Below are 27,534 nucleotides of genomic sequence, written 5' to 3'. Positions count from 1 at the left end.
ACTTGGACAAACACATTACTTCAAGACATCAAAAGCCAAGTGCAAAGAGCTGCTCTGGATAAATTCTAACATCTCCTGGTGGGCTGTATTTTCTGGAAAGATCTCCCCAGCCAAAGGAAGAAAAGGTGTGTAGTAATCACCTCAAACATTCAATAAAAACAGGCACAACTGTTGCAAACTTCCTTTTTGTGGTGTGTCCTTCCTCTCTCTCTCCCTTCTTGTCTCCTAAAATTGCTGTATCTCGAACTGGCTTTAGAGCAACAAGGAAGACTAAAGTGTTTATGTTAGTAGCTGAGGATTTGGTTTTACTTCAAGCATATCTCTTTAAGTAAAATAACACTATGAAAGCAAAACATATCAGTATTTCAAAATGTTTCTGTTTCAAAACCCAAACAACAGTCTTTGAATACTTAACTTTCATAGTTCTGTTTTTACCAGACACTGGAAAACATTGAAACCAAACCAATCCCCGAGAAATGTGTTCCTAACCACAACTCCATGTAGGCAGACAGACAGAAGTTATGTCAGTTCCTGGAAAAGAAAGGCTTAGGCACCACATTTAACCATTTCACCTTCTTTGTTCATTTGTTCTTGGTCTGTCTCTCTTTGAGGTAGTGAAGGCCAGGTGTTAGACACATCAGTCCTTTTCTGCCTCAGTTCAGGCTGGGCTTCTGGACTCTCACTTGTCTGCCCTGGGTTTCCTGGAGGCCTTTCTCTGCCTCCTAATCTCAGCTGTACCCAGGAAGAGTGGGTCTCCCTGGGTTCTTTCCATGTTGGCCTGACCCCAGCAGAGCCAGAGGCTTAGCTGGAATGTGCACAGTGACGTGGTGAAGCACTCCTTTTGTGTCCTATTTTGAGACTTCCCTTTCATGGTTCCTGGTTCTGGGTGCCCTCTGCTCTAAGTGTCGCATTCCAGGAGACCCCTTCTCTCTGCACAGTCCACATGCAGTGCAGGAGACACCCAGAACCAGCCTCTTTGTTTGCATGTGGCTACAACTGTGGTAGGTGAATCTCAGGAGTGGTGCTGGTGGTCTGGTCCTGCCTGCAGTGGAGACAGGAGAGGAGAAGGCCAGCCTGCAGACAGAAAGAACAGGAGCAAAAAAGGAAGATGTCTTTGCACTTCTAAAGCAAGCCCCTTCCTGAGACCCAGATGTTTCATCTCCTTGACATTAGGAGACATCTTTGAAGCTGCTCAATAACTATCTCCTCGCAGCCACCCCTTTTCTTTTTGCCTTATCTAGCTCTCCAGTTGGTTCCTTTTACACAGCACAGTTATTATTTTAAAAAAATCCTTTCTAATTGCTTGGGGGATGTTAATGATGCAATATTTTCTAGGTTTTGTGCTAGCTATATGTTAGGCAGGGTGTGGTGGCTCACGCCTGTAATTCTAGCACCTTGGGAGGCTGAGCCAAGCAGATCACCTGAGGTTAGGAGTTCAAGACCAGCCTGACGAACATGGTGAAATGCTGTCTCTACTAAAAATACAGAAATTAGCTGGGCATGGTGGTACATACCTGGAACCCCAGCTACTTATGAGGCTGAGGCTGAAGAATCACTTGAACCCGGAAAGTGGAGGTTGCATTAAGCAGAGATTGTGCCACTGCACTCCAGCCTGGGTGAGAGAACGAGACTCCAACTCAAAAACAACAACAACAACAACAAAAGAGTAAGAAGAAAGAAAAAAGAGAAAAGAAAGTTATGTGCTAAAGAAGTGCTGTCCAGTAAGAATACAGTGGGAGCCATATATGTTACTTTAAATTATCTAGTAGTCACATTTGAAAAAGTCAAATGAAGCAGGTTAAACTCGTTTAGTAACATATTTTACTTAACCCAATATATCCAAGATGAGAAAAAAACATCTGGGCCTTCAAACTGTGTTCTATTATCAGCTCTTTTTTTTAGAGACAGTTCTCAGTCCGTCGCCCAGGCTGGAGTGCAGTGGCACAATCACGGCTCACTGTAACCCTGACCTCCCTCCCAGGCTCAGTCGATTCTCCCACTTCAACCTCCTGAAAATCTGGGATCGCACCTGTCACTGGGCCTGGCTAGGTTTTTTTTTTTTTTTTTTTTTTGACAGAATCTATAAAAACTGTTATCTTTTGTCCTTAAACAGTAAGTACCAACTCTTATGATCAAAAAAGGCCACAACAGTTAAGATTGTATTACTTGATTTTATTTTACGCTAGGTGGTGGGAACAAAGCAATCCTCCTTAATAAAGTTGATGATTAGCTTCACTCAACGTTTTCAATAATGCACATTTTAAAAAAGTATTCATTTTACAAATGTTGTCCAGTCTGGTCTCAATTTCCTGGGCTCACATGATTCTCCTGCCTCAGCCTCCTAAGTCCTGGGATTACAGGTGTGTGAGTCACCACACAGAGCCCTACAATTAGTTCTTGTCAATGTAAACTTTTGTATACAAGACACTTAGTTATAACATACAAATAAAATGATTTATTACCCTGAACCCTTGTTCTGAGTTTTGTAAATCCATTGCTGCTGATGAATATTAAAGAAACTCATGAGCTTTAGGCAATTGTTTAGAAGTGTTGTGACAATTTCCACCACGGAAACAAGGCTGAAGAGGAAGAGTTGTCCATAGTGGCTGGTGACTGTCTCATCAGCTCTCTCTTCACTCCCTGGCTAGAGGCCACTAGGTCATAGTGCCTCAAATTATGGAATTGGGGTCAAATAATCTAATCCTACACTAGGAAGAAGAAATTTAGCGGAGTAAAAAGAACACCAGAGGCCAGGTGCAGTGGCTCACGCCTGTAATCCCAACACTTTGGGAGACCAAGGTGGGCAGATCGCCTGAAGCAACGAGTTTGAGACCTGCCTGGCCAGCAGGCACTCTATTCCCTCTGTCGCTGGGATCCGTAGCCAGGTGTTGGTACTTCTATTCTGCTGAAACAGTTACCAAGAAAAGGGCCAGACCTGGGCTCTCGAGGCTTAAAACTCTCCAATATAAACGCTGCCTCCTCTCAGTTTTCACAGCCTATGCTGCGAAAGCCCGTGCTCCCTAAAGCAGCCTTCACGCGCATGCGCCATTTCTCTCTCCTCCCAGGCGGGATGTGGGTGTGGTCATCACAGACCTTCCCACTTCTCTGAAATGGGGAAATGGAAGCGACTCTGAGCTCTCCTGGACTGACTTGGATATATCAATTCTTTCTCTCCTCAGCGTGAGTTCTTTCTCAACAGATGCATCGCTGAGAGGCTAGGTGAGAGGGCTCCCAGGGGGATTCTAGTGTTGGGGGCTGGTCATCGACTCAGTGACTCCTGTCATGCTCTTGCCCTTATGCAGATAAGTCCAAGTCGGCCTGTTCAGTTTTTCTTATGCATAAGAGAAAAAATATTCAGTCATGCATTGCTTAGAATGGGGATATGATCTGGAAAATATGTCCTTAGGCGATTTTATCATAGTGCAAACATCATAGAGTGTACTTAGGCAAACCTAGATAGTATAGGCTACTACACACCTAGACTATGTGGTACAGCCTACCGCTCCTAGACTGCAAACCTGCAGCAGGTTACTGTCCTGAATACTGTAGGCAGTTGTAACACAATGGTAAGTATGTGTGCATCTAAGCATATCTCAACATTGGAAAGGTGCAGTAAAAATACAGTATTATAATTTTGGAAGCACAGTCATTTATGCAGCCCATTGGTGACTAAAACTTTATGTGGTGCATGGCTGCATACATGCATATGTTTATCTATTATTTATAAATGCATAGTGAATCGTTTTTCTTCCGGCTCATTGAAATCCCTGAAACTCATTTAAAAATTTTTTTTACTTCAAGTTCTGGGATACATGTGTGGACCGTGCAGGTTTGTTACATATGTATAAAGGTACCATGGTGGTTTGCTACACCTATCAACCCGTCACCTAGGTTTTAAGTCCCGAATGGATTAGCTATTTGTCCCAATGCTCTCCCTCCCCTTGGCTCTCCTCCAACAGGCCCAAAGTGTGTGCTGTTCTCCTCCTCATGTCCATGTGTTCTCATTGTTCAGCTTCCACTTATGAGTGAGAACATGTGGTGTTTGGTTTACTGTTCCTGTGTTAGTTTGCCAAGGATGATGGCTTCCAGCTTCATCCATGTCCCTGCAAAGGACACGATCTCATTCCTTTCTATGGCTGCATAGTATTCCATGGCATATATATACTACATTTTCTTTATCCAGTCTATCATTGATGAATCCCTGAAATTGTTATTAATTGTTATTAATACTAAGTTTAGCCTAAAGCTGCCTCCTTACTTATTTTAAGCTAGGCCTGAAGGTTTCTCCATACATAATGATCTATGCGTAAATAGGACTCTAACCTATTTTGGTAACAATTGGCCAAGTTTCTGCCAATCACAAGTGGCCAACTGTTCAAACGGTGTTCAAATAAGGCAAACTCCAAGCTGTGACCAATCCAGCTGTTTCTGTACCTCCGTCACTTTGTTTTTTCTGTCTATATGTGTTATCCAGTCATGTGGCAGTCCTGGAGTTGCTCTGAGGGTTCTGGGGGCTACCCAATCCATGAATCATTCTTTGCTTAGTTAAACTCTGTTCAATTTAATTTGTCTAAGGTTTTTCTTTTAACAGTATTATTATTATTATTATTATTATTGAGACAGGGTCTCATTCTGTTGCCCAGGCTGGAGTACAGTGGTGCGATCTTAGCTTACTGCAACTTCTGCCTTCCAGGTTCAAGTGATACTCCTGCCTCAGCTTCCCAAGTAGCTGGGATTACAGGCATGCACCACCATGCCCAGCTAATTTTTTGTATTTTTAGTAGAGATGAGGGTTTCACCACGTTAGTCAAGCTGGTCTTGAACTCCTGACCTCATGTGATCCACCTGCCTCGGCCTCCCAAATCACTGGGATTATAGGCATGAGCCACCATGCCTGGTCTTTTTAACATTAATTTTCTATTTTTATTTTTCAAGACAAGGTCTCATTCTGTTGACTAAGCTGGAGTGTGGTGGCACAATCACAGCGCACTGCAGCTTTGACCTCCCTGGGCTCAGATGATCCTCCCAGCTCAGCCTCAGCTGGGACCACAGGCACACGCCACCATGTCCTGCTATTTTTTTGTTTTTTGTAGAGATAGAGTTTCACCATGTTGCCCAGGCCAGACGAATAACTTTGGTTATTTCTTGCATATATCATGGTATTTAAAGTCAGAAGCTTTGGATCCAGGACAAATGTGACTTTCAATTCTGGTTTCATTGCTGCCTCACTGACATTTCAGGCTAACCTCTCCCTTCAGGCTTGGTTTCCCTACTGAATTACCTCACATATGATCTGATTTGCTCCAACAGTCCTGTGAAGTGTTAATAACCACAATTTATGCAGAGATATCTGGAGCACATATGCTTGCTGATTGGTTTCATTATTTATTTGTATATTTATTCTGGCCATGACCCCAGTCTTCCAGAGAGGCCAAAGTCCCAAACTCCTATAAGAAATCAATAATATGTAAAAGAACAAAGCAAAACAAAGACACCTAAAATGGAATATAAACAGAAACAAATGAACCTAACTGTACATCAGATGATTACATCACCACACAGAAAGAATAAATAACTAAATTGGCCTCTGAACCCCATGCTCTGATTGTATAGCCTTGGTAGATAGGAGGAAAAACAAGACTGTGGAGAAATACTGAATTTACTTGGTAGTTTTATTGTTGGAAGCAGCATTGGCTGAGTGATATTGAAATTATTTTCTGTATATTAAGGGATAGATATGTTACATGTTTTTGGAAGCTAGGGTTCTCACTGAGGGGAGAGGAAAATACCAGTAGGTCATGGGGAAAGGTGAGAAAGAAGAGCTGTGGTTGTATTAGTGTCAACTCATGATTGTGTTTTTAATCTTATCCATTGAAAGGACCTATATGCCCTCTCCGATATCATTGAAATATCTAGCACAAAAATCTTGATGTCTAAATACCATTTCCCATTAAGAGGAATCATAGGTCCTTAGAGAAACAGGTGACTGCTATAGCTGACAGGTAAAGTAAAGGTGATCTGAAACCCTTTTTTTTTTTTTTTTGAGACAGAATCTTGCTCTGTCGCCCAGGCTGGAGTGCATTGGCGTGATCTCGGCTCACTGCAACCTCCGCTTCCTGGGTTCAAGTGATTCTCCCACCTCAGCCTCCTGAGTAGCTGGAATTACAGGCACCCACCATCATGTTTGGCCAATTTTTGTATTTTTGTAGAGGTGAGGTTTCACCATGTTGGCCAGGCTGGTCTTGTACTCCTGACCGAGGTGATCTGCCTACCTCAGCCTCCTGAAGTGCTGGGATTACAGGTGTGAGCCACCGCGCCTGGCCCTGAAACCTTTACTATGTCAGATACATATTAAATACCAAGGGAAAAGGTACCTTTACAATGAGAAATCTAGTGGACACACCTTAACCCAGTCAGCTTCACCAACGATGGAATAAATTTACCTCTGTGCTCCCTGCTATGATACAATGGGAAGGATATGACATCACCTCAGCAGTATTCTTGCCAAAATGTTAACCTGAATCTTATTAGGAGGAAACAAGTAAACAAATACAGATTGTGTGACACTCTGTAAGACAACCAGCTCTTTAAACATGTCAAAAATCTTGGAAAATAAAAACAAACAAGCATGAAACTCTTCAAGATTAAAAGAGATTCAGGCCAGATGTGGTGGCTCACGCCTGTAATCCCAGCACTTTGTGGGGGCTGAGGTAGATGGATCACCTGAGGTCAGGAGTTCAAGACCAGTCTGTCCAATATGGCAAAACCCCATCTCTACTAAAAATCCAAAAAAATTAGTTGGATGTCGTGGCACGTGCCTGAAATCCCAGATACTTGGGAGACTGAGGTGGGAGAATTGCTTGAACCTGGGAGGCAGAGGTTGCAGTGAGCTGATATTGCACCACTGCACTCCAGCCTGGGTGCAACAGAGCAAGATTCTGTCTCAAAATAAATAAGCAAATAAATAAATGAGATTCAAGGAGACATAATACATACTAGATCCTTGATTGGATCTTGGCTAAACCATAACAACAAAAAGAACTTTAAAGACTATTATTAGGACAGTTGGAGAAATGTGACTATAGAGTGCATATTAGATGACATTAATGTATTAATATCGATGTGAAATATCTTGGGAGTGATAATGTTATAGTTTTATATGAGAATGTTTATGGTTATGGGATGTACATGCTGAAGTACTTAGGGGTGAAATGTGATGAGAACTCTAATTTACTTGTAAAAGGTTCAGCCAAAAATGTATGTGTGGTTCAGCCTACATACCTATATCTAGAGAGAGAGAGAGAGAGAAAGCAAAGTGGCAAATGCTATCAGTTGGTGAATGTAAGTGAAGGATATCTGAATGGTTTGTTCTATTCTTTCCATTACTCTGTAGCTTTGAAAAATTTCAAAATAAAAAGTTGGGGGAAAATTCCAAGGTGACTTCTGGTGTAATACAGCCCATACCTCCCTTCTGGCAGCAGCCGCCTGGCTGGAACATTAGCGTGAGTCCAGAGAGCCTCTAGAGAGAGACCGTATTGCTTTCCCTGCTTATTCACATGAAGTTTTTAGACAGATTGTAAAGTTTTTTGGAAATAAAGTTCAGTCCTAGAGTCCAGAATCCAGAGTTGGAAAGGGGCTTAAAGTCATCTAGTTCAGTAGTTCCAGACTCTTGGATTTTATGCACTAAGTTAAAAAGATATGTATATATACACACATATATGAACAAAATGAAACCAAAAATGAAGGAACTGACATAAAGTTGCTAATCCATTTTGTCTAGTAATGACTGATGTAAAAATTTTTAAAAACTCATCCATCATTCTGTTTTCATACTTAGGTCATTAAAAATGTCATTTTTACCACAAAATGCAATCTATTATTCTCAGAGTGAAGCTTTAAAAAAATTGGCAACATTCAGCCACGTGAACACAAATCCTGTCTTTCCTCCCTTCCTTCTTTCCTTCCTTCATTGACAAATAAAAATTGTTTTGATATATGTATACATTGTGGAATGGTAAAATCAAGCTAATATATCCTTTATTTCACATGCCTGTCATTTTTTTGTGGTGAGACCATTTAAGATCTATTCCAAGCAGTGTTCAAGCATAAGATCCATTGCTGTTAACTATGTAGTCACCACCTTGCCCAGCAGGTCTCTAGCTCACTCATGGGTCAGGCTGGATGGGAAAGGGGTGGCAAGCTTCTGAGTCGCCGCATAGGCTCTGGGGAGCAATTCCTCCTATGGGGGTCATGTGGCTGACGTCATGACAGGCGGCAAGTCGGCCCCCAGAGGAGAAGGACAGCTAACTCCTTTCCCCAGAACCTCTTCCACTAGACATCTTTGTCAAAAATAAGTCAGCCAGGCATGGTAGCTCACGACTATAGTCACAGCACTTTGGGAGGCTGAGGTGGGCAGATCACTTGAGGACAGGAGTTCAAAACCAGTCCGGCCAACATGGTGAAACCCTGTCTCTACTAAAAATACAAAAAAATTAGTGGGGTGTGGTGGTGGGCACCTGTAATCCCAGCTACTCGGGAGGCTGAGGCAGGAGCATTTCTTGAACCTGGGAGGCGGAGGTTGCAGTGAGCCGAGGTTGCGCCACTGCACTCCAGCCTGGGCGACAAGGTGAGACTATCACAGAAAAAAAAAAAAAAAAAAAGTGAGCCTCTTCTTTAGACAAGTTGGGAATGAGTTGCTCTGGCCTCTCCTTTAGATGAGTTGGGATGAGTTGCTCCGTTGTGTCCACACTCTGAGTGTTACTCTGCCATGTGGAACACCTCGGAATTTAGAGTTACCTCAGTTTTGCTCCCTGAATAAGGTCAGGTATGAATACAAAAAAAGTAAACCAGGAGCCGATCTTTCTCCTCTTTGATGAGTATGCTTGCACAATTTGAAGGTTGCTGTTATGCTTTTCTTAATCCTCTCCAGATGGAACATGTCAGTCTTTCAAAGATTTTTCTTAGTCTGGTGACTGGTGACTTGTTCCATATTTCTTGGTCAACCACAAGGTGCCAGGACTATCGTGGTGCTAGGGTTACTTGTGGGGCCCTGTGGTGTCTCCACCGCATTGTAGTGACATGCTCAGTGAAGACGGCCTGTTAGGCATTTCATGGGTGACTCAGAGATCCCCAGTGAGGGGATGTGGCTGTCTTCACGAGACACATTATTGACAGCCGTGTCCTCAGACTCTTGCTCCCACAGGGTCACACATCTGTTTCTCTCTCTGCGCATTGGCTTCAGGCCATCTCTTACGTCATGCCTGAGGCCTGCCCCACAGCACCTGAGTCTACCTCACCTTTGTTTCAGTTGCACATAGAAGCCAGGTGGACCCTCAGGACCTCAGTTCCAAACTCCTGCAGGAGAAGTTCACTGGTCTATTTTGGACCAGACATCTACCTGTGCCTACCTGTGGCCAAGCAGCTGGGATAGTAGTAAAGCAATATCTGCTAGATCTCCCACCCCACCCCACCCCCACACTTTTTTTTTTTTTAAGAAGGAGCATTCTTCAGAGGAAAGAGTCTTTCTGAACAGGGCAGAGTTTTCATGAAAGCATCTGCTATAAGATTCTTTAACTTATTCACTGGCAGTATTTGAAGAAAAAAAAGATTCCTTAACTTATGACTCTGGAAATATAGAAAAAGGAATAAACGGGAAAAATTGGACTCACTTTGGAATGGTACACTCAGTGTATCAAACAATTAAACAAAAACACCGCACACAGTCTGTGGTTCACCCCGGCGGCAGCTGGGAGGATGATAGCCGTCCCGCCCTTCCTGCTCAGCCTGTCTCTCCTCTTGCTTAATCTCTGGTGGGGTCTGGCATGCTGATCTCTGCTGAAATGGGCCCAGGGGTTAGGATTAAAACAAATTTCAGAGATTTCCACAGACACTTTATAAATTCTCAAAAAGCACTCAACAGTTGTCTCCTTAGCTCTAGTTAGCGCATGTGTGAGTTATGTCACGAGGCTGGAGGGCAGGAGGTTTGCATCCTTTCAAAATGCCTCGCGTGTGCATGTGGCAGGTCCTTATTATTCCTGTTAGTCCAAACTGCACCATGTTGCAAGCTCCCCACTATTTTGCAGACTTTGGTCAAAGTGAAACATTTCATGGGCGTTTGGGCCATGAGAAACATCCTGCCTAACCACCTGACCACAAGGAGGGCAAAGGCCCAACTAAAGGCAAGGGCCCATCTAAAGAAACACCCCTATCATATTCTGCTGGGAGGAAGTGCAAGGAACACCACACGCCGGAACAAGGGCCAGAACCACCTCATCCTGGGAACATTTTATCAATACGCTGCCGGGCAGCAAGCCATCCTGCCCAGACCCCTCCCACCCATACCTGTAAGTATCCCCAGCCTGTAAGCAGTGGTGGACTCTGGCATTAAGCTGGTCCCCACTTCTGCAGGTTTCTGCAATATAAGTGTTGCTGTTTAAGCTGCCCTCTCTCCCTCTCTGTGTGTCTTTCTTTAACCCTTGCCTTCCCTTTCAAACCTAGCAGCCCTGGCAGTGGGGCTTCTCTGTGCTATGGCTCTGAGACAGTTTACAACAGGCTCTGACATTTGGGAGGGGAGAGCAGCTCTCAAGTTGAATATGACCCAACAATAGCTGCTGACCTATGCAAAGCCAGAGACTCCTAGATAGTCCTGGAACGATGCCACCAAACGCCTCTCCCGCTGTAGCGCGCCCTGAGCCCACTATTTTTACAGGCCAGTGGTTCCCAGATGTAGAGCAGCAAATGGGAATCTCTGATCACCTGGTAATAGGCTTGCAAGCCACAGGAAAGAAAACAAAGCAAAAAAATCCAAACATCCTCTCTCTCTTTTTTTTTTGAGATGGAGTCTTGCTCTGACACCAGGCTGGAGTGCAGTGGTGCAATCTCGGCTCACTGCAATCTCCACCCCCTGGGTTCAAGCCATTCTCCTGCCTCAGCCTCCCGAGTAGCTGGGATTACAGGCACGTGCCACCACACCCAGCTAATTTTTGTATTTTTAGTGGAGACAGGGTTTGGCCAGGATGGTCTTGATCTCCTGACCTCATGATCCGCCTGCTTCTGCCTCCCAAAGTGCTGGGATTACAGACATGAGCTACCACACCCGGCCTAGAAATGATATTTTCATACCCACAAATAGGAAAGTTATACTCTCAGAATAATATAATTGGATACTTTTCCTGCCAAGGAAAGCTCACATTATTTCCACCCCCCCTCATTTTGTTGCAGATTGGTGGCAGTTTGTCATGGGCAAATTGGGAGCTGCGTTTTAGGCGTGACATGCAATGGGAGATAGAAGAAGTGCCAGGCCTGCCCTCCTCAAGCTCGTCCCCAGGATCTTGGCTCGTGGCAACCCTCAATGGCATCTTGTCCAACCTCCTTCTCAGTGTTTAGATGAAAGAAATGACACAGCTGAGGTCTAATAATGGAGACATAATAATGACACATTGTAAAACAGGGAAATCCTCTCAAGGAGGAATGGAAATTTCCAATGGGAAATAAGAGGAAAGAGAAAGCAAAGAGGCTCGAGGAAGCAGCATATAAACTAGACTTTGAGAAGTGCTGTGATTTAGACCAATGCTTCTCCAACTTTACTGTATGTCAGAATTACCTAGAGGGCATGTGAAAACACAGAACCCAGTTTCCAAATTAGTATTCTGAAAAGGAGCCTGCAAACTTGAATTTGTAACCATTTCTCAGATGCTGCTGGGCCTGGTCTGGAGACTATGCTTTGACAATCACCAATTTAGATGTCCAGAGATTTGGGACTTCGGCAAAGGTACAGAGGCCAAAAGGTAGGGTGGGTTGGTGCAAGAAAGGTGGGTAGGTAGGATTCTGTAGAATAGTGAATGCTGTGCTAAAGAGTTTAGACTTTACTTGGATGGGCAATGGGGAGGTGTACAAGAGTTTTGAACAGAAGAGTTGAACTTAAAATCTTCTTTTTTTTTTTTTCCTTTGATATGGAGTCTCTTTAGCCCAGGCTTGAGGGCAGCGGTTTGATCTTGGCTCACTGCAACCTCTGGCCTGCTCAAGCGATCCTCCCACCTCAGCCTCCAGAGTAGCTGGAATTATAGGCGTGGCCACCATGCCCAGCTAAGTTTTGTATTTCTTCGTAGAGATGGGATTTCACCATGTTGGCCAGGCTGGTCTCTAACTCCTAACCTCATGGTCCACCTGCCTCGGTCTCCTGAAGTGCTAGGATTATAGGCGTGAGCCACCGTGCCTGACCAAGAGTAGAGTTTAAACCAGTATCACATAAGGAGTATATTCTAGAACATGGATGAACCTTGGAAACATTATGTTAAGTGAATGGAACCAGAAACAAAAAGACACATATTGCATGATTCCATTCATTTTCTCAATGTTTTTTGAGCATCTATGGCACATCCTTGTGCAAGCAAACGTCTTGTTATTGTGGCCACCTGGGGCTGGTTTAACACACCAGATGTTTATATTGTTTCTTTTTCATTTTCTAGATACACTTGTTTTCTATTCCTGGTCTGAGCTACAGCCCTCCTTCTCAAATTCCTTTGATAGTAAGGAAGTAATGCCTTTTTCATTTCTTTTCTCTGGATCATGCCCTGGGATTAGCCTAGATAATGCAGTCCAGACAAGGGCCTGGACGCATGATAGTATGGTCACTGAAATCTCCCCAAAGTGCGGTCTTCTCCCCCTTGGGCCCACAACCCCACTCAGTGGCCTTGCTATTCTGTTCTGAACCACCGTCTTCAGCTCTGACTCATTTCTGCCTCTACACCTGGCCCATCTTTCTGGTTCTGCCACTTCTTGGGCACTAGCTTAACCTTATGGACCACAGCTTTTCTGCTTGGACCTGGATCTGTCTTCTCACATTTTTATTTTTATTTTTTTAATAATTACTGCCTTTTCTTCACAACATTAATGGGACCAAATCCCTGTTTATACACATGAATTCTGACAGTGGGGCCACAACCACAGAAGTTTGGGAAATAGCCTATTTCCTAAAAGGGTCAGGGTGCAGAGGTGAGCTCAGACTGTAGGCTTCCTGGGCCAGGACTCCTCGATGACCTTTTGCATCTCTGGCTCCTGGCTGCATGTCTGGCACACAGCAGTACCTAATTCATATTTGGGGGAGCAGAGTCAGAACCAGTAAGTTTGCATCCTGGGTAGGGGATTTAGGACAAAAAAAAATCAGTTGAATATTATATTAGTTGGAGTTCTCCAGAGAAGCATGAACTAATAGGAGATGAATAGACAGACAAATAGATAGAAGATAGATAGATAGATAGATAGATTTCTTTTAGGGAATTGTCTCATGCTATTATGGAGGCTGGCAAATCCAAAATCTGCAGGGCAGGCCGCTGGCTGGAAACTCTTGGGAGAATTGATGCTGCAGCTTGAGACTGAAGGCCTTCTGCTGGCAGAATTCCCTTTTCCTCCAAGAAGGTCAGTCTTTTCATCTTAAGACCTTCAACTGGTTGGATAAGGCCCACCTACATTAGCAGAATATCCTGCTTTACTGCAAGGACACTGATTTAAATGTTAATCTCAGGTAAGCTATTTTTACAGAAGCATTTATAATAATGTTTCATGAAATATCTATGGCCTAGCCAAGTTGATACATAAAAGTAACCATCACAAATATCATTGTTGGGTTTATTGCTTACTCTTTAGGTAAGAACTCTAGGGCACTAAAAATAGCACAGTTGAGTGGGAAATGTGTTTCACAGACATGATTTCATATGTTCTACAAATATTTATTATTTTTACTCTTTGGGAGAAATTCCTCAGCCCTGCAGGGAAAACACCAAAATGTATTTTCTGAATCCCCTCCAGTCAACAGGGAGAAATAGGACCCGTGTGTGTGTTTATGCCAGCCAGCGCTGACTCACTCATCTTTGCGGCTGATTCTCTACATTGAGATTTGATATTTTATTTTCCAGTCTGTTCAACATGTTTTTCCTGCATATCCCTGATAAGGCCTCAAACTAAAAACTAAACGCATGGGATGGTAATGTACATGTTTACTGAAGTGCATGGGGTTGAATCCTGTCTGTGTCCCATCAAGACAAACCTTTGCAGGTACTCTGCCTCAGTTTCCAGAACAATGGCACCTTCCTTTAGGCAGGGGGACTGTGACATTATTGACATAAGAAGCCTGGCAAGGCCTGTGGGTACCTGGTACCTAGCTAGCAATTAACAATCAGTGTTGCTGTGGTTACTTGCATTATGCTCCCTTCCAGACTTTCATCGTCAAAAAAGAAGGGTAGCCCTAGTTACCCTTAAACCTTCTGTTTAAGTTTCCTTTTCTTCCCTTCCTTATCCTCTGTATGCAAATGTGCATTTGGCAACCACCAGGGAGCTTTCAGATTCTTTATCTCTCACACCCACCAGAACCTAGAATTAAGCTTGTTAAGATGAGAGTATAATTTTGTTCATGGGGAATAAAAAGTAAAATAAATATTGCATCGGGGAAAGATATGTGAAGACACCCAAGTGACAGAGAATGGCTGTAAGGATATGAACATACATAAAGTACGAAAGTGTGATTCTAAAGGAGGAGTTTATTTTTGTCTGAGCAGTCTAACCGCGCCTTCTTCTTTCTGTTCCACTCTAACCAGCATGGAGCTTTAGGTTTTACAATTTTGGTAATTTGATAAGTGGAAAATTCATTTTCTTTCCTTCCTTCTTTCTTTCTTTCTTTTCTTTTCTTTCTTTTCTTCTTTTCTCTTTTTCTTTGCTTCCTTCCTTCCTTCTTTCCTTCCTTCCTTCCTTTCTTCCTTCTCTTTCTTCTTTCTTTCTTTTTTTTTTTTTTTTTTTTGACAGAGTCTTGTTCTGTTGCCCAGGCTGGAGTACAGTCGCACAATCTCAGCTCACTGCAACCCCTGCCTCCCAGGTTCAAGTGATTCTCCTGCCTCAGCCTCTTGAGTAGCTGGGATTACAGGCATGCACTACCATGCCTGGCTAATTTTTGTGTTTTTAGTAGAGATGGGGTTTCACCATTTTGGCCAGGCTAGTCTCAAACTCCTGGCTTCAATTGATCCACCTGCCTTGGCCTACCAAAGTGCTGGGATTACAGGTATGAAGTATTGCACTCAGCCCAAAATTCTTTCTTGAAGCGTTAATCTGTATTTTTACTTACTTGTGAAATTGAACACTTTCTTCATACATGCATTTCCTACTTGTGAACTACCTGATTGCATCTGCTTATTTTTCCTAATGGATCTTGATGGTTTTGTAAAAAAAAAAAAATAATAATAATCTATTAGTTCTTTCTATATTGATTATTAACTGAGTCATATTTATGCCAAATATTCTCCCAGATTTCAGTTTTAAAAATTGTGTTCATGATATTTCTTCCATAAAGCAAGAGTTAACTTTTCAGTGGTGGAAACTGTCAGTCTTTCTCCCTGTGATTTCTGAGAGTAAATCTGCATTTCCTTCTCCCTGCTTCCTCCTCCATTTAGGAGAAATGGACCCAGGGCCCCTCCATCCTCAGGATCTCCACAATAAATCCCGGGGGCTAATCTTTTTTATTTTTTGAGACAGAGTCTCACTCTATTGCCCAGGCTGGAGTGCAATGGTGCGATCTTGGCTCACTGCAACCTCCACCTCCTAGGTTCAAGCAATTCTCTTGTCTCAGCCTCCTGAGTAGCTGGGATTACAGGCGCCTGTCACCACACCTGACTAATTTTTGTATTTTTAGTAGGACAGGGTTTTACCATGTTGCACAGGCTGATCTTGAACTCCTGACATCAGGTGATCCACCCACCTCGGCCTCCCAAAGTGTTGGGAGCCACTGTTGGGAACCACTGTTGTGAGCCACCGCACTCAGCCTGCCACCAGCTAATCTTGATGCCCCACTTTTGAACATCTGCTGACAGAAGAACAAGGAGAGGTTCCATAGCCTGAAACTCAAGGACCACATGTGAGCTAGGGGAAGAACTGTCCGGAGAAGGCCAGCTTCCCACAGATGTTTACCCAAGGGTGTGTTCTGCCTTAAAGTCCTTAAAATCCCCTCTACCAGAGCTACTGAGGGTTGGTTCTGATGGTAAGTTTCAGTTCAGTAGAAGAATACGACATTGGACACAAGTGTGCAGGAGGGGGAAGGGCGGGGAGTCAGGAGAGAGCCGCAAAATGGGCTGGGGCCTCATCAGTATGCTTGGAAACCAAGCCCTCTTTTTTTATTTCCTATTTTTGTTGTTTTTTTAGACCCGGTATGTTTTTCAGTAAAACAGTTGTTATGTAGCTGCAGTTAGAATTTGCATATTTAAGCCTTCCATGTAAACTGAGTGTAAGATGGAGAAAGAATCTTAAGTAATTTAGATGTTACTTCATGCATAGCTATGCATGAAGCAGTGATGCTATTTTCTAAATCTGGAGTCTCTTCTACATTCAGAAAAACTGAGGAAGGAAGTGAGAGTGTTTGGAAGTCAGCACTTCCTTTTTAATAGACAGTAACAACCCCAAAACAGTTTTATGAGCTTAGGGAAGGGGACAAGGTGACAACTATTGTGAATGTGGGACAGTCAGGGCTAAAACCTCAACAGTCTCATGCAAACTGGGATGGTTTGTCATCTGGACTTGTTATTCCCCCCCTCCCCCGGACTAAACGCATGTAACCCTCCTCCAAAATAATGCAACAGTCTTTTCATGTCCATCTTTGACAGAGGATGGAACTACAGGTTGAAGAGACTTTTCCTTCAATTCACACAAACTGGGCATAAAGGAATCTGGATTAAATTTGGTTCCATCTGATGTCAGAGGGCCCTTTCTACCCTCCACGCTTGAGATTTATCAGTCGGGCCAAGGAACTCACTCTCTCACTCGCCCACTCACCTCGTATTTTCAGAGTGCAGAATATATGCTACGCGAAGGGCTGGATTACGGTTGACTCAGAACAGGCTCTGTTACATTGGTAATTGGGAAAGCCCATGAATAGCAAGGAGAATAGTAGTTCAAGAATAATCTTAAATACTGTTTATGGGAGGCCACTGTTTTGGACTGAGCTCTTGCACTAGGCCCGGTAGACCAGACCAAACCAGAATGGAGTCACTCCTACTAACTGCCAGGCTGTCCAACTGAACTTTAAAAAGGGCAGCTTTCCAAAAAACAGGAGATGCATAGCAGCCAATCAGAAGGGGCCCTGAGCAGGTTTGAGGAGGAAGTCCCCTGTGCTTTAACCCGACAAGGGAAGTAGCTCTGGGGCGCCAATCTGCCTTTCATTCCCTGTTTCTGCTTCTTCAGCCTTTAAAAGGCCTATAAAGCCAAGTCCTCTGCCTCGCTCAATGGAGCACATTTTCTCAACTTATGGATGGGATGCTGCCTGGTTCATGAATCAGTAATAAAAGCTAATTAAATCTTTAACGTTGTTGAAATTTTGTGTTTTTTTTGACAATAATAACCTCAATAGAAATAAAATTTGCAAGAGTTCCAATGTAATTAGAACCTTAAGGCAATTCAGTTAACCATTAAATACTTAGTACGGTAGTTAAGTACTCTTAGTACAGGTTAAGCATCCCTAATTTGAAGTCCGAAATGCTCCAAAATTTGAAACTTTTTTACTGCTGACACATGCTCAAAGGAAATGCTCACTGGAACATTTTTGATTTGGGATTTTCGGATTAGAGGTGTTCCAGTGGTAAGTATAATGCAAATATTCCAAAATCGGAAAAACGCTCCTGGTCCCAAGCGTTTTGGATGACGGATACTCAACTTGAACACAGATATTCTAAGAGGCACTTCAGATTAGAAAAAGCCTGCATTACGTTCTTCCTCATCTAGGGCAGTCTTGGGAATTCAATCAAAACACAGATCTATTTTCCCCCTATCACAAACACACTCACTCACCTAGCAGTTGACTAGGTTCAGACTCCAGCCATCTTGATCATCTTCTCCTTTACTTGGGGCTGGGTTTTCGTTGAATTCAAGGTTTGGAGTCTCTGGAATTTATGCTCTTTTCCCGAATGAGAAGCGTAACAAAAATGAAACAACTACACCAAGCTTCAGACATTTAGCATCATACAATAGTCTCCTGTTTATATGTTTGTCTTTTTCCTTTGTAGCTCAACGTCAGCATGTGTCCTCTTCCTCCACTGATCCTTCGTCCAGTGTCTAGCATAGTCAGTGTCTGCTGTTTGCTGAATGGGTGGGTAAACAGCTAAACACGGAAATCCCTGTGATATGGGAATCGTTGCCAACATCTAAAATTAAACCAATTTTTTTTGATAGCAAATAATGTTAAGGTACAAAGAAGTGAAACACAACTCCTTTTAAGAAAAAGAAATCCTAAACTCAGTAATATTACTCTGAGCAATTGCAGGAAAACTTACATAACTTGCCAGAAAGAACAACCCAAGACAGTCTATGAAACAAAATTGGGGTTGTGGTGACTTTTATCTGCATCATTGCAATTTAATTTCTCAGTTTTACAAGTAAAATGAAAATGAACGGGACCGATTGGATTAATGTTACAGATTCCGGGAGGTGGTCACAGCTGAATCAATCCATTTACCTCCATGGGAAGTGTTAATATATATCTTATTGCTTATTTTCTTTTAACCTAACACTTTACGCTCAGCCAGGGATCCAAGGGATGATGGAGGTTGCTGGGCAGGAGTGTCAGTACAGAGGCCAGTTAGATGCGAAGACTGGCTTAAGCTGCCCAGTGCTGGCACTCAGGAATCTGGAAAGTTTAAACATTATCACCTGACACCAATCCTTTGTGAGGGCCCAACAGAACCTTCCTTGTCTTCAGTGAGAGCTGTCCACTTGTTCTGGAACACTTCTGAGCACTCCCTTTCCAGGCGATGGAGAAGACGAGGAGGTGAGCCCACACCCTCCCTGTCTCCTATTGAAGATGCCACTGCACTTTCCACATGAAGACATCTGGAGCTGTAAGGGAGGTTGTGCAGTTTCTATCCGCTTACCTAATAGCCCCTCCACCAAGCGACCACCTTCCTTGGAGTTCTCAGGGACCATCCCCTCCCCACAGACAGAGGCTCCTTCAGTTTCCAGGCCATGTCTCCTTTTTCAAGTCTGTGGGTGAATTGTGGGGTCCACTCACCTCTGTTTTTCTAAATCTCTCAAATCCCTTTCCTACCCTGGTATGTCCAGGATTCATCTCCTTAAAATTTGTTTAAATGGCATGAGTTACAAATAAGATTGGGTAGCACATGCTATTTAGAAAGTTTCTGAAACAGAAGGAAAGAAGGAAGGAAGGAGTTGTTATGTAAATGAGAAATACTAAAAGGCTGTTTAACTGATATTGCAGACACTATAGTTCCATAAAAAAGATATAATTATGAAAAGGTTTGTAAACATTTTTATTTTTTCTTAATTGGCCCTTGAGCAGACCAGATGACTCAGTACTGGTCTCCAGGGATCAGCCTGCGCTCCAGGGCATTATAACATATTTATATTGCTTATCCTATTTAACCTTTTGAGTCATAATTGTTTTCACAGAACCTTATTTACTATAACCAGCTCTATAAATCTACATAGTATACACATTTCATTTAATATCTAAGTAACATATATTCTTGTACACCATTAAATATATCCAGTAAAGATACCCTGGCTTGCTTAATAATTCCCCAAATGTTAACAGATTTGAGTTACAATTAATGCAGCAATTCTCCCTTTACCTCCGTAGAGATAATTTTATTTTGTTTCTCTAATGCATGTTTCTTTTTCTGTATGTGTTTACAATCAGACAGGCAGCTTTGTTAACGTCTCGTCTTTGTGTGTTATTGTTGAAAAAAGGATTTCCTGAATCAAAAAACATGATCAGTTTTATGACCATTCCTGGCTTTTGCTGTTGGAGACTTTATAGCAGCAGAGACATTGAGGTCTGAAGTAGCACAATGACCTTTTACTTTACAAAATTCTCATAAGAAAAACTTTCATGTTCTGTTTTTTAATTTGATAAATTGTCAGTTATGTATCATTGAATTTTTATCTCTGCTGAAATTATACCAGAACTACATATTTGCAGAAAATTCCAGAGGAGTAGGGATGGGCCCTTAGTGCAGTAATCCATAGATTGTAACAATAGAGAACATGGTACTTTAAAAAAAAGTCGAGAGCTTTCGAGAAATACTAAAAAGGCTGTTTAACTGACATTGCAGACACTACAGTTCCATAAAAAAGATGTAATTATGAAAAACAGGGTTTGTAAACCTTGACCTGTCACTCCTCTGACCTGTCACTCCTAAAATATGTCTCCTAGCAGTCATCTTTCTGCCTTCCTGGGCCAGAGCTTTATGGGTTACCTTAGGGTGATGATGGGGACCTGGTTTTCATGAGGCCATGTTTAAATTCAGGGGTGACCTGGCTGCGGAGAGGGTATAAACCCATGAACACAGTCTAGTTGACAGACTAGGATTGCAACTTTGTAAAGAAGAGCCCAAGGCCTGATCAGAAGGAGACACAAATGAGCTCATTTTTAATAGAACTAGGATTAGGGAGGACAAATGGATTGGGGTGATTCTGAGGGAGGGAAGGCCTGGATAGGGGACTGTTTTGGGAGAGCCTAGAAACCACACAAGCGTCCCAGACATCTGGGCTATAGTGGAGAATAGAGCGGAATGAGAGCAGTCATGAAAAAGAGTAAGGGAACGCAAGAGAAATTTGATTTGCTTATTTCTGTCTAGGCATGGTTCTGCCTTTAGCAATCTAAGGCAATTTCACAAAGCCCCACTCACTGCACAGGATGTAGAACATGGCAGAAGCTTCCACTCTGGTTTGACTGACTTTTGTGAATTGAGCTGGAAAGCCAAAAGGACACATTTCAGTGTGGAGATCCAAGTCTCAGTAGGTGTGGTGAGGGCCCCGAAGGTCTTGGAGAAGGAGGTGTCTTTGCAACTGTGTAGCGATGGTTTTCTGATCAGCAAATCTGAGGACAGGGAGGTATTGTGACCAGGGCTGTGTGATTCTGGGCAACCCTCTTTTCACCCTGCCCACATAGAAGACTCTGCTTTGGATACAAAAACAAGGAGGGATATTGATACAATGGACTCTAACTTGTCCATGGCTGCCTTTTGAACAATTTAGTACATTTGAGTAACCTCCACAAGCCTGCGTCTCCACGGCAAAGTTCCTGCTCTTCTGGGGAATTTACTTGTCAATTGTCTGTTTTGGGTCCCATTTTGACTCCAGCATTCCAGGACTTATCTTCTTGGAGGCCTTGGTTTGGAATTTCCCATTGGATGGGGCTACTTGGGTGCTGGGAAGCTTCAACCTGGCTTCTGTAAGAATAAAGCCTCAAGGGTGGTCTGCTAGGAGAATGGAAATGCCATTGATTAAAACTGGAAGGTTAGGAGAGAGGCCTGAGTTTGGAATAGGAGATGAAGTTTTAAAAAATCAGTTTTTAAAATTACATTTCCCATCTGAAATGCCAGTGAATATTCAGACAGATTACATTGAAAAGGCTGACATTTCTGTAGCAGCAATGAATGAAGTCATCTGAGTGGATGAGGTGCACTAGGCCATACATGGAGAAAAGAACAGTTACAGAAGCTTCCCCTGCCTGTGTGCGGCCACAGCCTCTTCGCATTTCCTAGTTAGGAAGGATGCTGGGGTCTGCTGGGATCTCCATGTTTCTACCTGTACTTCAGAGGGCTGGATTTCTGACCTGTACACAAGTCGCAGGATTTGCTCTACTGAGAGAGTTTTTCTCCAGAATACAAGTTTCTTGTTTCAGACACGGATAGCCAGTTTTGCTTCTAGAATCATTTTCAGCTACATACAGAAAAATGAAATTGGCAGAGCTGACGGAAGCTGGGGTATTAGGAAGGTCCAGAAGGCAGGCTGAAAAGTTAACCCCCTTCTCTTCACCCTTATCCTCACTACGCCCCTCTCAGTGGCCTGACTTCTGCCTGGGACACAGAATGTCGTTTGAGGATGGGACTACCCAAAGACCTCCAAGCGCTGCCACACAAACAGCAAACGGCGTCGGCCGACAGCATCCACATTTCAGATGAGAATGGCATCTGCAGGGACCCGCTGGTCGTGGGTCCAGGTCTCCGCAGGGTCTGTCCCGTCCTTCCCTCCCACCAGGACTCTGCGGCCAGGCGGGGTCGGGAGAGCTGATGCCGGAGGGCGCTGGGGGAGCCTGGCCCGCGCGGGGCCGGTCCGAGGGCGGAGGCAATCCGCCGGCGACGCCGCAGGTCCCCGGGAGGCTGACGCCGTCCGGGGGCGTTCCTGGGAACTGGGGGCCGGCGAGCCTGGACCCGACGCGCCCGGGAGGAGCCGGCCGGCGGACACGTGACCCACCGCGGCGGGGCCGGCGGCCCAGAAATAGCAGCGGCGGCGGTTCCGCCCGCTGGCAGCGCGAGCGAGGGACCCAGGCGGGAGACGCCGGCGGGGCGCGGGCGCGGTGGCCCCGGAGGATGCTGCTGAGCCCCGGCCTGGTCCGGCCGCGAGCACATGATGGCAATACGGGAGCTCAAAGTGTGCCTTCTGGGGGTGAGTCCTGGCCGCCACCCGCCGGGGGACCCCGGCCCGCGTCCCCGCGCCCCCTCTCTCCCTTCGACCCCCCGCGCTCAGTCCCCGCGGTCCCTCGCTCTCCGCACCCCTTTCGTAGCTCCCGACCCCTCTTCCGCGCGCCCCCCTGGTTCCCCGGGTCCCCTCGCTCCCCTAGTCCGTGCGTCCCTCGCTCTCCGCACCCTCCTTGTTCTCCACGTCCCTGCGACCCTCGGGTCTGCCCCCGCGCTCGCCCTGCGGGGGTCCGGTTCGAGCCTGCCCTGGGCTTTCTCCTCTTTTTCCTCACCGTTCCCGCGTCTCCGGATCCGCGACGGCCTTGCTGGGACCCTCGGCGGGGACCCGGCAGTGGCAGCGTGTCTGGGACCCCGAGGGCTTTCTCCTCCGCCTTTGATAGTTTCCTTCCGGCAGAAAGTTTAAGTTGCTCGGCCAAGTCGCTGAGTCCTCTTTTGCCCCCTATTCCCTTAAAACACAAAAATAAAACCAAAAGCGAACCCAGCCAAGGGGGTGAAAGCCGAGGGCGCGGCTAGGGTGGAAGGTGGGGCAGTGACCTGTGCGGAGCGCGCCCTGCAAACTTACCTGCTGCAGATGAAAGAAGCAGGCTGGGAAAGTCCTCCCCACCACCACTCCTCCCAAAGTGGGGTTTTCTCAGCCTGAAGAAGCCTTAAAGCCATCAGAAACGAAGAAGCAGTGAATCCGGGCGGCCCGGGGACACGGGCAGGGGACCCGGCGAGGACACGGGGGAGCCGCTGGCGAACAGCCCCTGGGAATCCAGATCAATGTAGGGTCTCTTCCTTTTGGGGGCCCACATCGCATTCCAGAATTCCTTCTTCTAAAAGAGGAGCTGGTTCGCAGGGCGTTTTCAGCAGCCTTTGGCATGGGCGCCTGGTGTAGCCGCCCATGTCGTTGGCAAAGCTGGTCTCTCATGAAAACCATTTCCTAAAAAAGAGCAGCGAAAGGGTCGCATTCTTGTGCGAACTGATCTGTCAAGATGGGGGTACAAGAATTGTAGAAAGAGGAGATGATTTAGGTGAGGACTGAATTGTGCCAGCGTTTCTAGGCTTCCTCTAGGTTTTTCTGGAACCTCGGGCAGGACCGTGTTCTCTGCCCCGGCTCCCATCACCGGCCTCTGCCAAAACCATCCTTTACCCTAACTCGATTGTCCAGTTGGTCTAGAATTCCAGAGGATCTGGGAAGGCCCTGCCTATGCCCCCCCCCCCGTAGTCCCCCCCACTCCCCCGCCCGCGTAGTCCCTGGATATCCCCACCTACCCCCACTTGCTCAGCCACAGTCAGGATCTAGTCTGGGCTTTCTCTGTTGCCCTATTGGTGTTGCTGAAGTGGATTTCCCTGCTCCCCAGGCCCTCTAATATAGTCCAGACATACATTCCTGGAATCCCATGCTTCCCTCTTGAGGAGCCATTTCAGCCTCAGGGAAGGCCTTCAGAGACTTAGAAGGAATGTCATGTTCCAAGGAATGAAGAGGCAGCCTTGATGTGTGCTGTGTTTGTCAGGACTGGCCTTGGGAAAAATGAAATAGGACATGTTTTTGCCTTTTTTTCTTAAACTCTTTCTCTTGTCTTTTACTGAGGTGGTCTAAGCCCTGCCCTATTAGAGGGACCCCTTATTTTCAATTTTGGTATTTAGGGACAGGTCTCATTCTCCTACCAGGACACTGATCAAGTGGTAAGAACCCTGTGTCAGGAAACCCAGGAAGGAAACCCAGGCTCTCATTCTTTCCCACCAACGAGCTGTGTCGTTTAAGCAAAGCAACTCAGCGGCCTCATCTATGAAATGGGCATAATAACATGTTTCCTCTTAAGGCAGAGAACTATACCAGATGATCTCTTAAGATACATGCTACCATTTTCTACTAACATGAGTTCAGGGTGGCAATTAGCAAACCTGGAAGAGGAGGCAGCTGGAGAAAATCTCTTTACTTCTTTTATCTCCAAGAATGATACACTCTTTGAGTGGCTTCCTGCAGACAGCGCCTTACCTTTGCCAGTTCTGTGGGTAGGAATTTGAAGCTGGAGTTGGGGGAACCATGCCAAAGCAGAGAAAGAAGAGGTTTCTGGGCAGGCAGAAGGCTTTGAAACATCAATCATGCTGGGCACAGTGGCTCACGCCTGTAATCCCAGCACCTTGGGAGACTGAGGTAGGTGGATCATTTGAGGTCAGGAGTTTGAGACCAGCCTGGCCAGCATGGTGAAACCCTGTCTTTACTAAAAATACCGAAAAAAGTTAGATGGGTGGTAGTAACTCATGCCTGTAATACCAGCTACTCTGGAGGCTGAGGCAGGAGAATCACTGGAGCCTGGGAAACGGAGGTTGCAGTGAGCCAAAATCGCACCCCTGCACTCCAGTCTGGGTGACAGAGTGAGACTTTGTCTCAAAAAAAGAAACATCAATCATATCACACCACAAATGTGGCTTCCTTTTTTTTGAGGGTGGCTGTAAGTTTCAGTTTGATTGAAGTCAGAGGACATTTTATTTGAAAGGCCAAATGACCTTTTGTCCACACTAAAATAAGATTTGTCATGTCCCCTCGTTTGGCTATCTCTTCCGTGGGTAAGATGTGCGCAGCAGGCCGGGTTTCTAGCTACTCGTCCAGTTCGGATGGTTCTCTGGGTGGAATAACATTTTAGGGAGATCAAAGCCATTTTAACTGTCTTGGGTTTACTCTCTTCTCTCTCTCTTTTTGTTTTGAGACAGTGTCACATTCTGTCATACAGGCTGGGTGCAGAAAAACCATCATAGGTCACTGCACCCTCCAATTCCTGGGCTCAGTGGATCCTCCTGCCTCAGCCTAGGTTTATTCTCTTGATTGGAGAGACCCTGTGGGTCAGTCAGTGCTCAGTCCAAAAGTCCTTTTAAAAAATATGTATATTTTTGAGATAGGGTCTCACTGTCTCGCCCAGGCTGGAATGCAGTGGTGTCATCACGGCTCACTGCATCCTCAACCTCCCAAGCTCAGGTGGTGGTCCCACCTCAGCTAAGTAGCTAGGACCACAGGTGTGCACCACTCAGGGCAGCTAAACTTTTGATTATTATTGTAGAAATGGGGTCTCCCTATGTTGCCCAGGCTCTTTCAACATTTTAACAGGAAGCTTGGGCTCCTTTGTTCTTTTTGTAGGGAGGTCTATCTCTTCTGGGTGAAGTTTTGCATGTGGCTGGCACTCAGCTTCCTGTTTTTCAGCCATAAGGCACCTCCCTGAAGTCTTGGTAGGACTAAGACCCTAACAACCACACCTTCTTTGTCCCTGTTATAATCACTTTCTGTTGGGTTTCCCTTAGAAGCTGATAGAGAACGTAGACTTCATAACACAATCACTCTCTCACTGGGAAGGCTGAGGGGCTGGTCTTTTTGTGCCTGGTCCTGTGCTCAGTGAGGACTTGGGGATGTGCTTCCCATTTGAGGTACAGGTTGGTTTAGGCATGGGCAGGGAGAACTTTCAGCACAGGCCCCCTGCTGGTTACTATTTGCTATAGTCTCCTCCTCCATCTATGGGAGCAGGGGTCTTATCTCCTGACATTAGAGTCATTTGCAGGAGGTAGGAGTGAAACTGGGCCAGGTGCCAAGTCTTCTCTACCTGAGCTTTTCCTGTCTTCCTGGCATGTTAGGAATGTCTGATCTTACTTCTTTTGGTGAATGCTCCCACATGGGATGGACAGTGGCTTGTGGAACATTCTCTGAATGCTTTGTGTTCTTGGAAAACCAAGGACTGAAGAGTGTTGGGTTTGTTTATGTTATCTGTTATAAATTCTTGGCTTGCATTTCATGTGTGGACTTTCTCAGGTTTATTCCACATGGGGACAGCCCAGCAAGCCTTTGTGGACACCCTTTCCTGGCCTAAGCCCCGTTACCTATGGAAGTCAGCCATGCAGGAGGGTGTGCTTGACAGGCGGAAAGCACCGTGGGCAGGACCCCATGAACCTCTTTCTTACCAGGAAAGTGTCAGTCGCCCCACTTTGTGATCTGAACCGGTATTATGAAACATGGAGCTTAAAGGCAACACCCTTAAAAACAGCAAAGTTTATTACAAAAAAAAAAAAAAAAACCTAACGAAAACAATATTGAGGCAGCAGCTGCTTCAACCCCAAAGGTGGAAAGTTTCCCAGTATGCATTTTTAACACACAGCACCACGTGGCAAGAAGCAGGAGGATGGGAGGGAGTGGGGAGGAGGAGAAGGAGGAGGAGGGGACCTTTGTTTTGTTATTTCCTTGGGGTATTTGTGCGCGCGCACTTAAAAACTGCTTCCTGATGGAATCCCAAAGAGATTTATATTTGGGCTTTGGTTGCCTTGACAACAATTTAGAAATTTCTACCACTTCCCCAATAGCTGAGTGAGTAGTTAGAAGAGCTGAGGGCTTTCATGCTTCTGGTAAGGAGCTTGTTGAAGCATCTCCTCATGATCTTTGTTGGAATCTGTGTGGTGGTTCATCAAAGAGCAGCCAAATACCTGTGATTTGGTGAGACATCTGGGTAATGGGGACTTTACCTATGTCCAAGGCCTCCACACAGAAGGCCTCTTGTCTTCTCAAGGACACTAGGACTCAAGAGTAGAACAGATTTATGCTCACAGTAAGGCAGATATCAGAGCTGTGCAACCTCCCATGGGTTGCTTTGAGCGTGATATGAGAGAGTATTCAATAAGGCGACAGGAATTTGTTAGTGTTATTGTGGAAGGAAGGAATGCACAGGATAGTGGATTGGGCTACGTAATGATCACATTGCTCTCCAAGTCTGAGATTCTAGTAACTTACTATTTTTTTTTTTACCCCAGAGACTGGCATTTCTTGGGGAGGGGGGATGGTGTGGAGGGTGGAGTGGCTAGCCACAGCATTTATTTCTTGGCACACCTGATTCCTCTATTAAATTGAACCATTTGTGGAAAGTATGTTCAGCATTGGTGACTCTGGGTAGATATAAATGATATAGTGGGATGTCTTCCCAGCAGTGCCTGGCATATGGCAACACTGTGTCTTATGCACCCAGCCCAGGCTCATAGGATCCATCAGGGTCCCTTTGTCCCTCTTTTGTTCAGGGTCAGCATTGCTGCTTTCATCCTCCCTGGGCTT

The 27,534-nt window shown here is 45.0% G+C and overlaps 1 protein-coding gene across 1 annotated transcript in view; it reads left to right on the top strand.

Annotated features, from left to right (window-relative positions):
* Positions 1-22,157: 22,157 nt before the first annotated feature.
* Positions 22,158-27,534, top strand: part of RAB31 (RAB31, member RAS oncogene family) — a 153,774-nt gene continuing 148,397 nt past the window's right edge. The window contains exon 1 of the mRNA XM_017514167.2: positions 22,158-22,437. Coding sequence (XP_017369656.1) covers positions 22,399-22,437 — 39 coding nt within the window. The 5' untranslated portion in view covers positions 22,158-22,398. The remainder of the gene's footprint in view (positions 22,438-27,534) is intronic.

Source organism: Cebus imitator, unplaced genomic scaffold, assembly GCF_001604975.1.
Source record: "Cebus imitator isolate Cc_AM_T3 unplaced genomic scaffold, Cebus_imitator-1.0 Scaffold518, whole genome shotgun sequence".
Lineage (NCBI taxonomy): Eukaryota > Metazoa > Chordata > Mammalia > Primates > Cebidae > Cebus > Cebus imitator.
The sequence above is the reverse complement of the archived record's forward strand: the minus strand, read 5'-3'. Positions and strand labels throughout refer to the sequence as shown.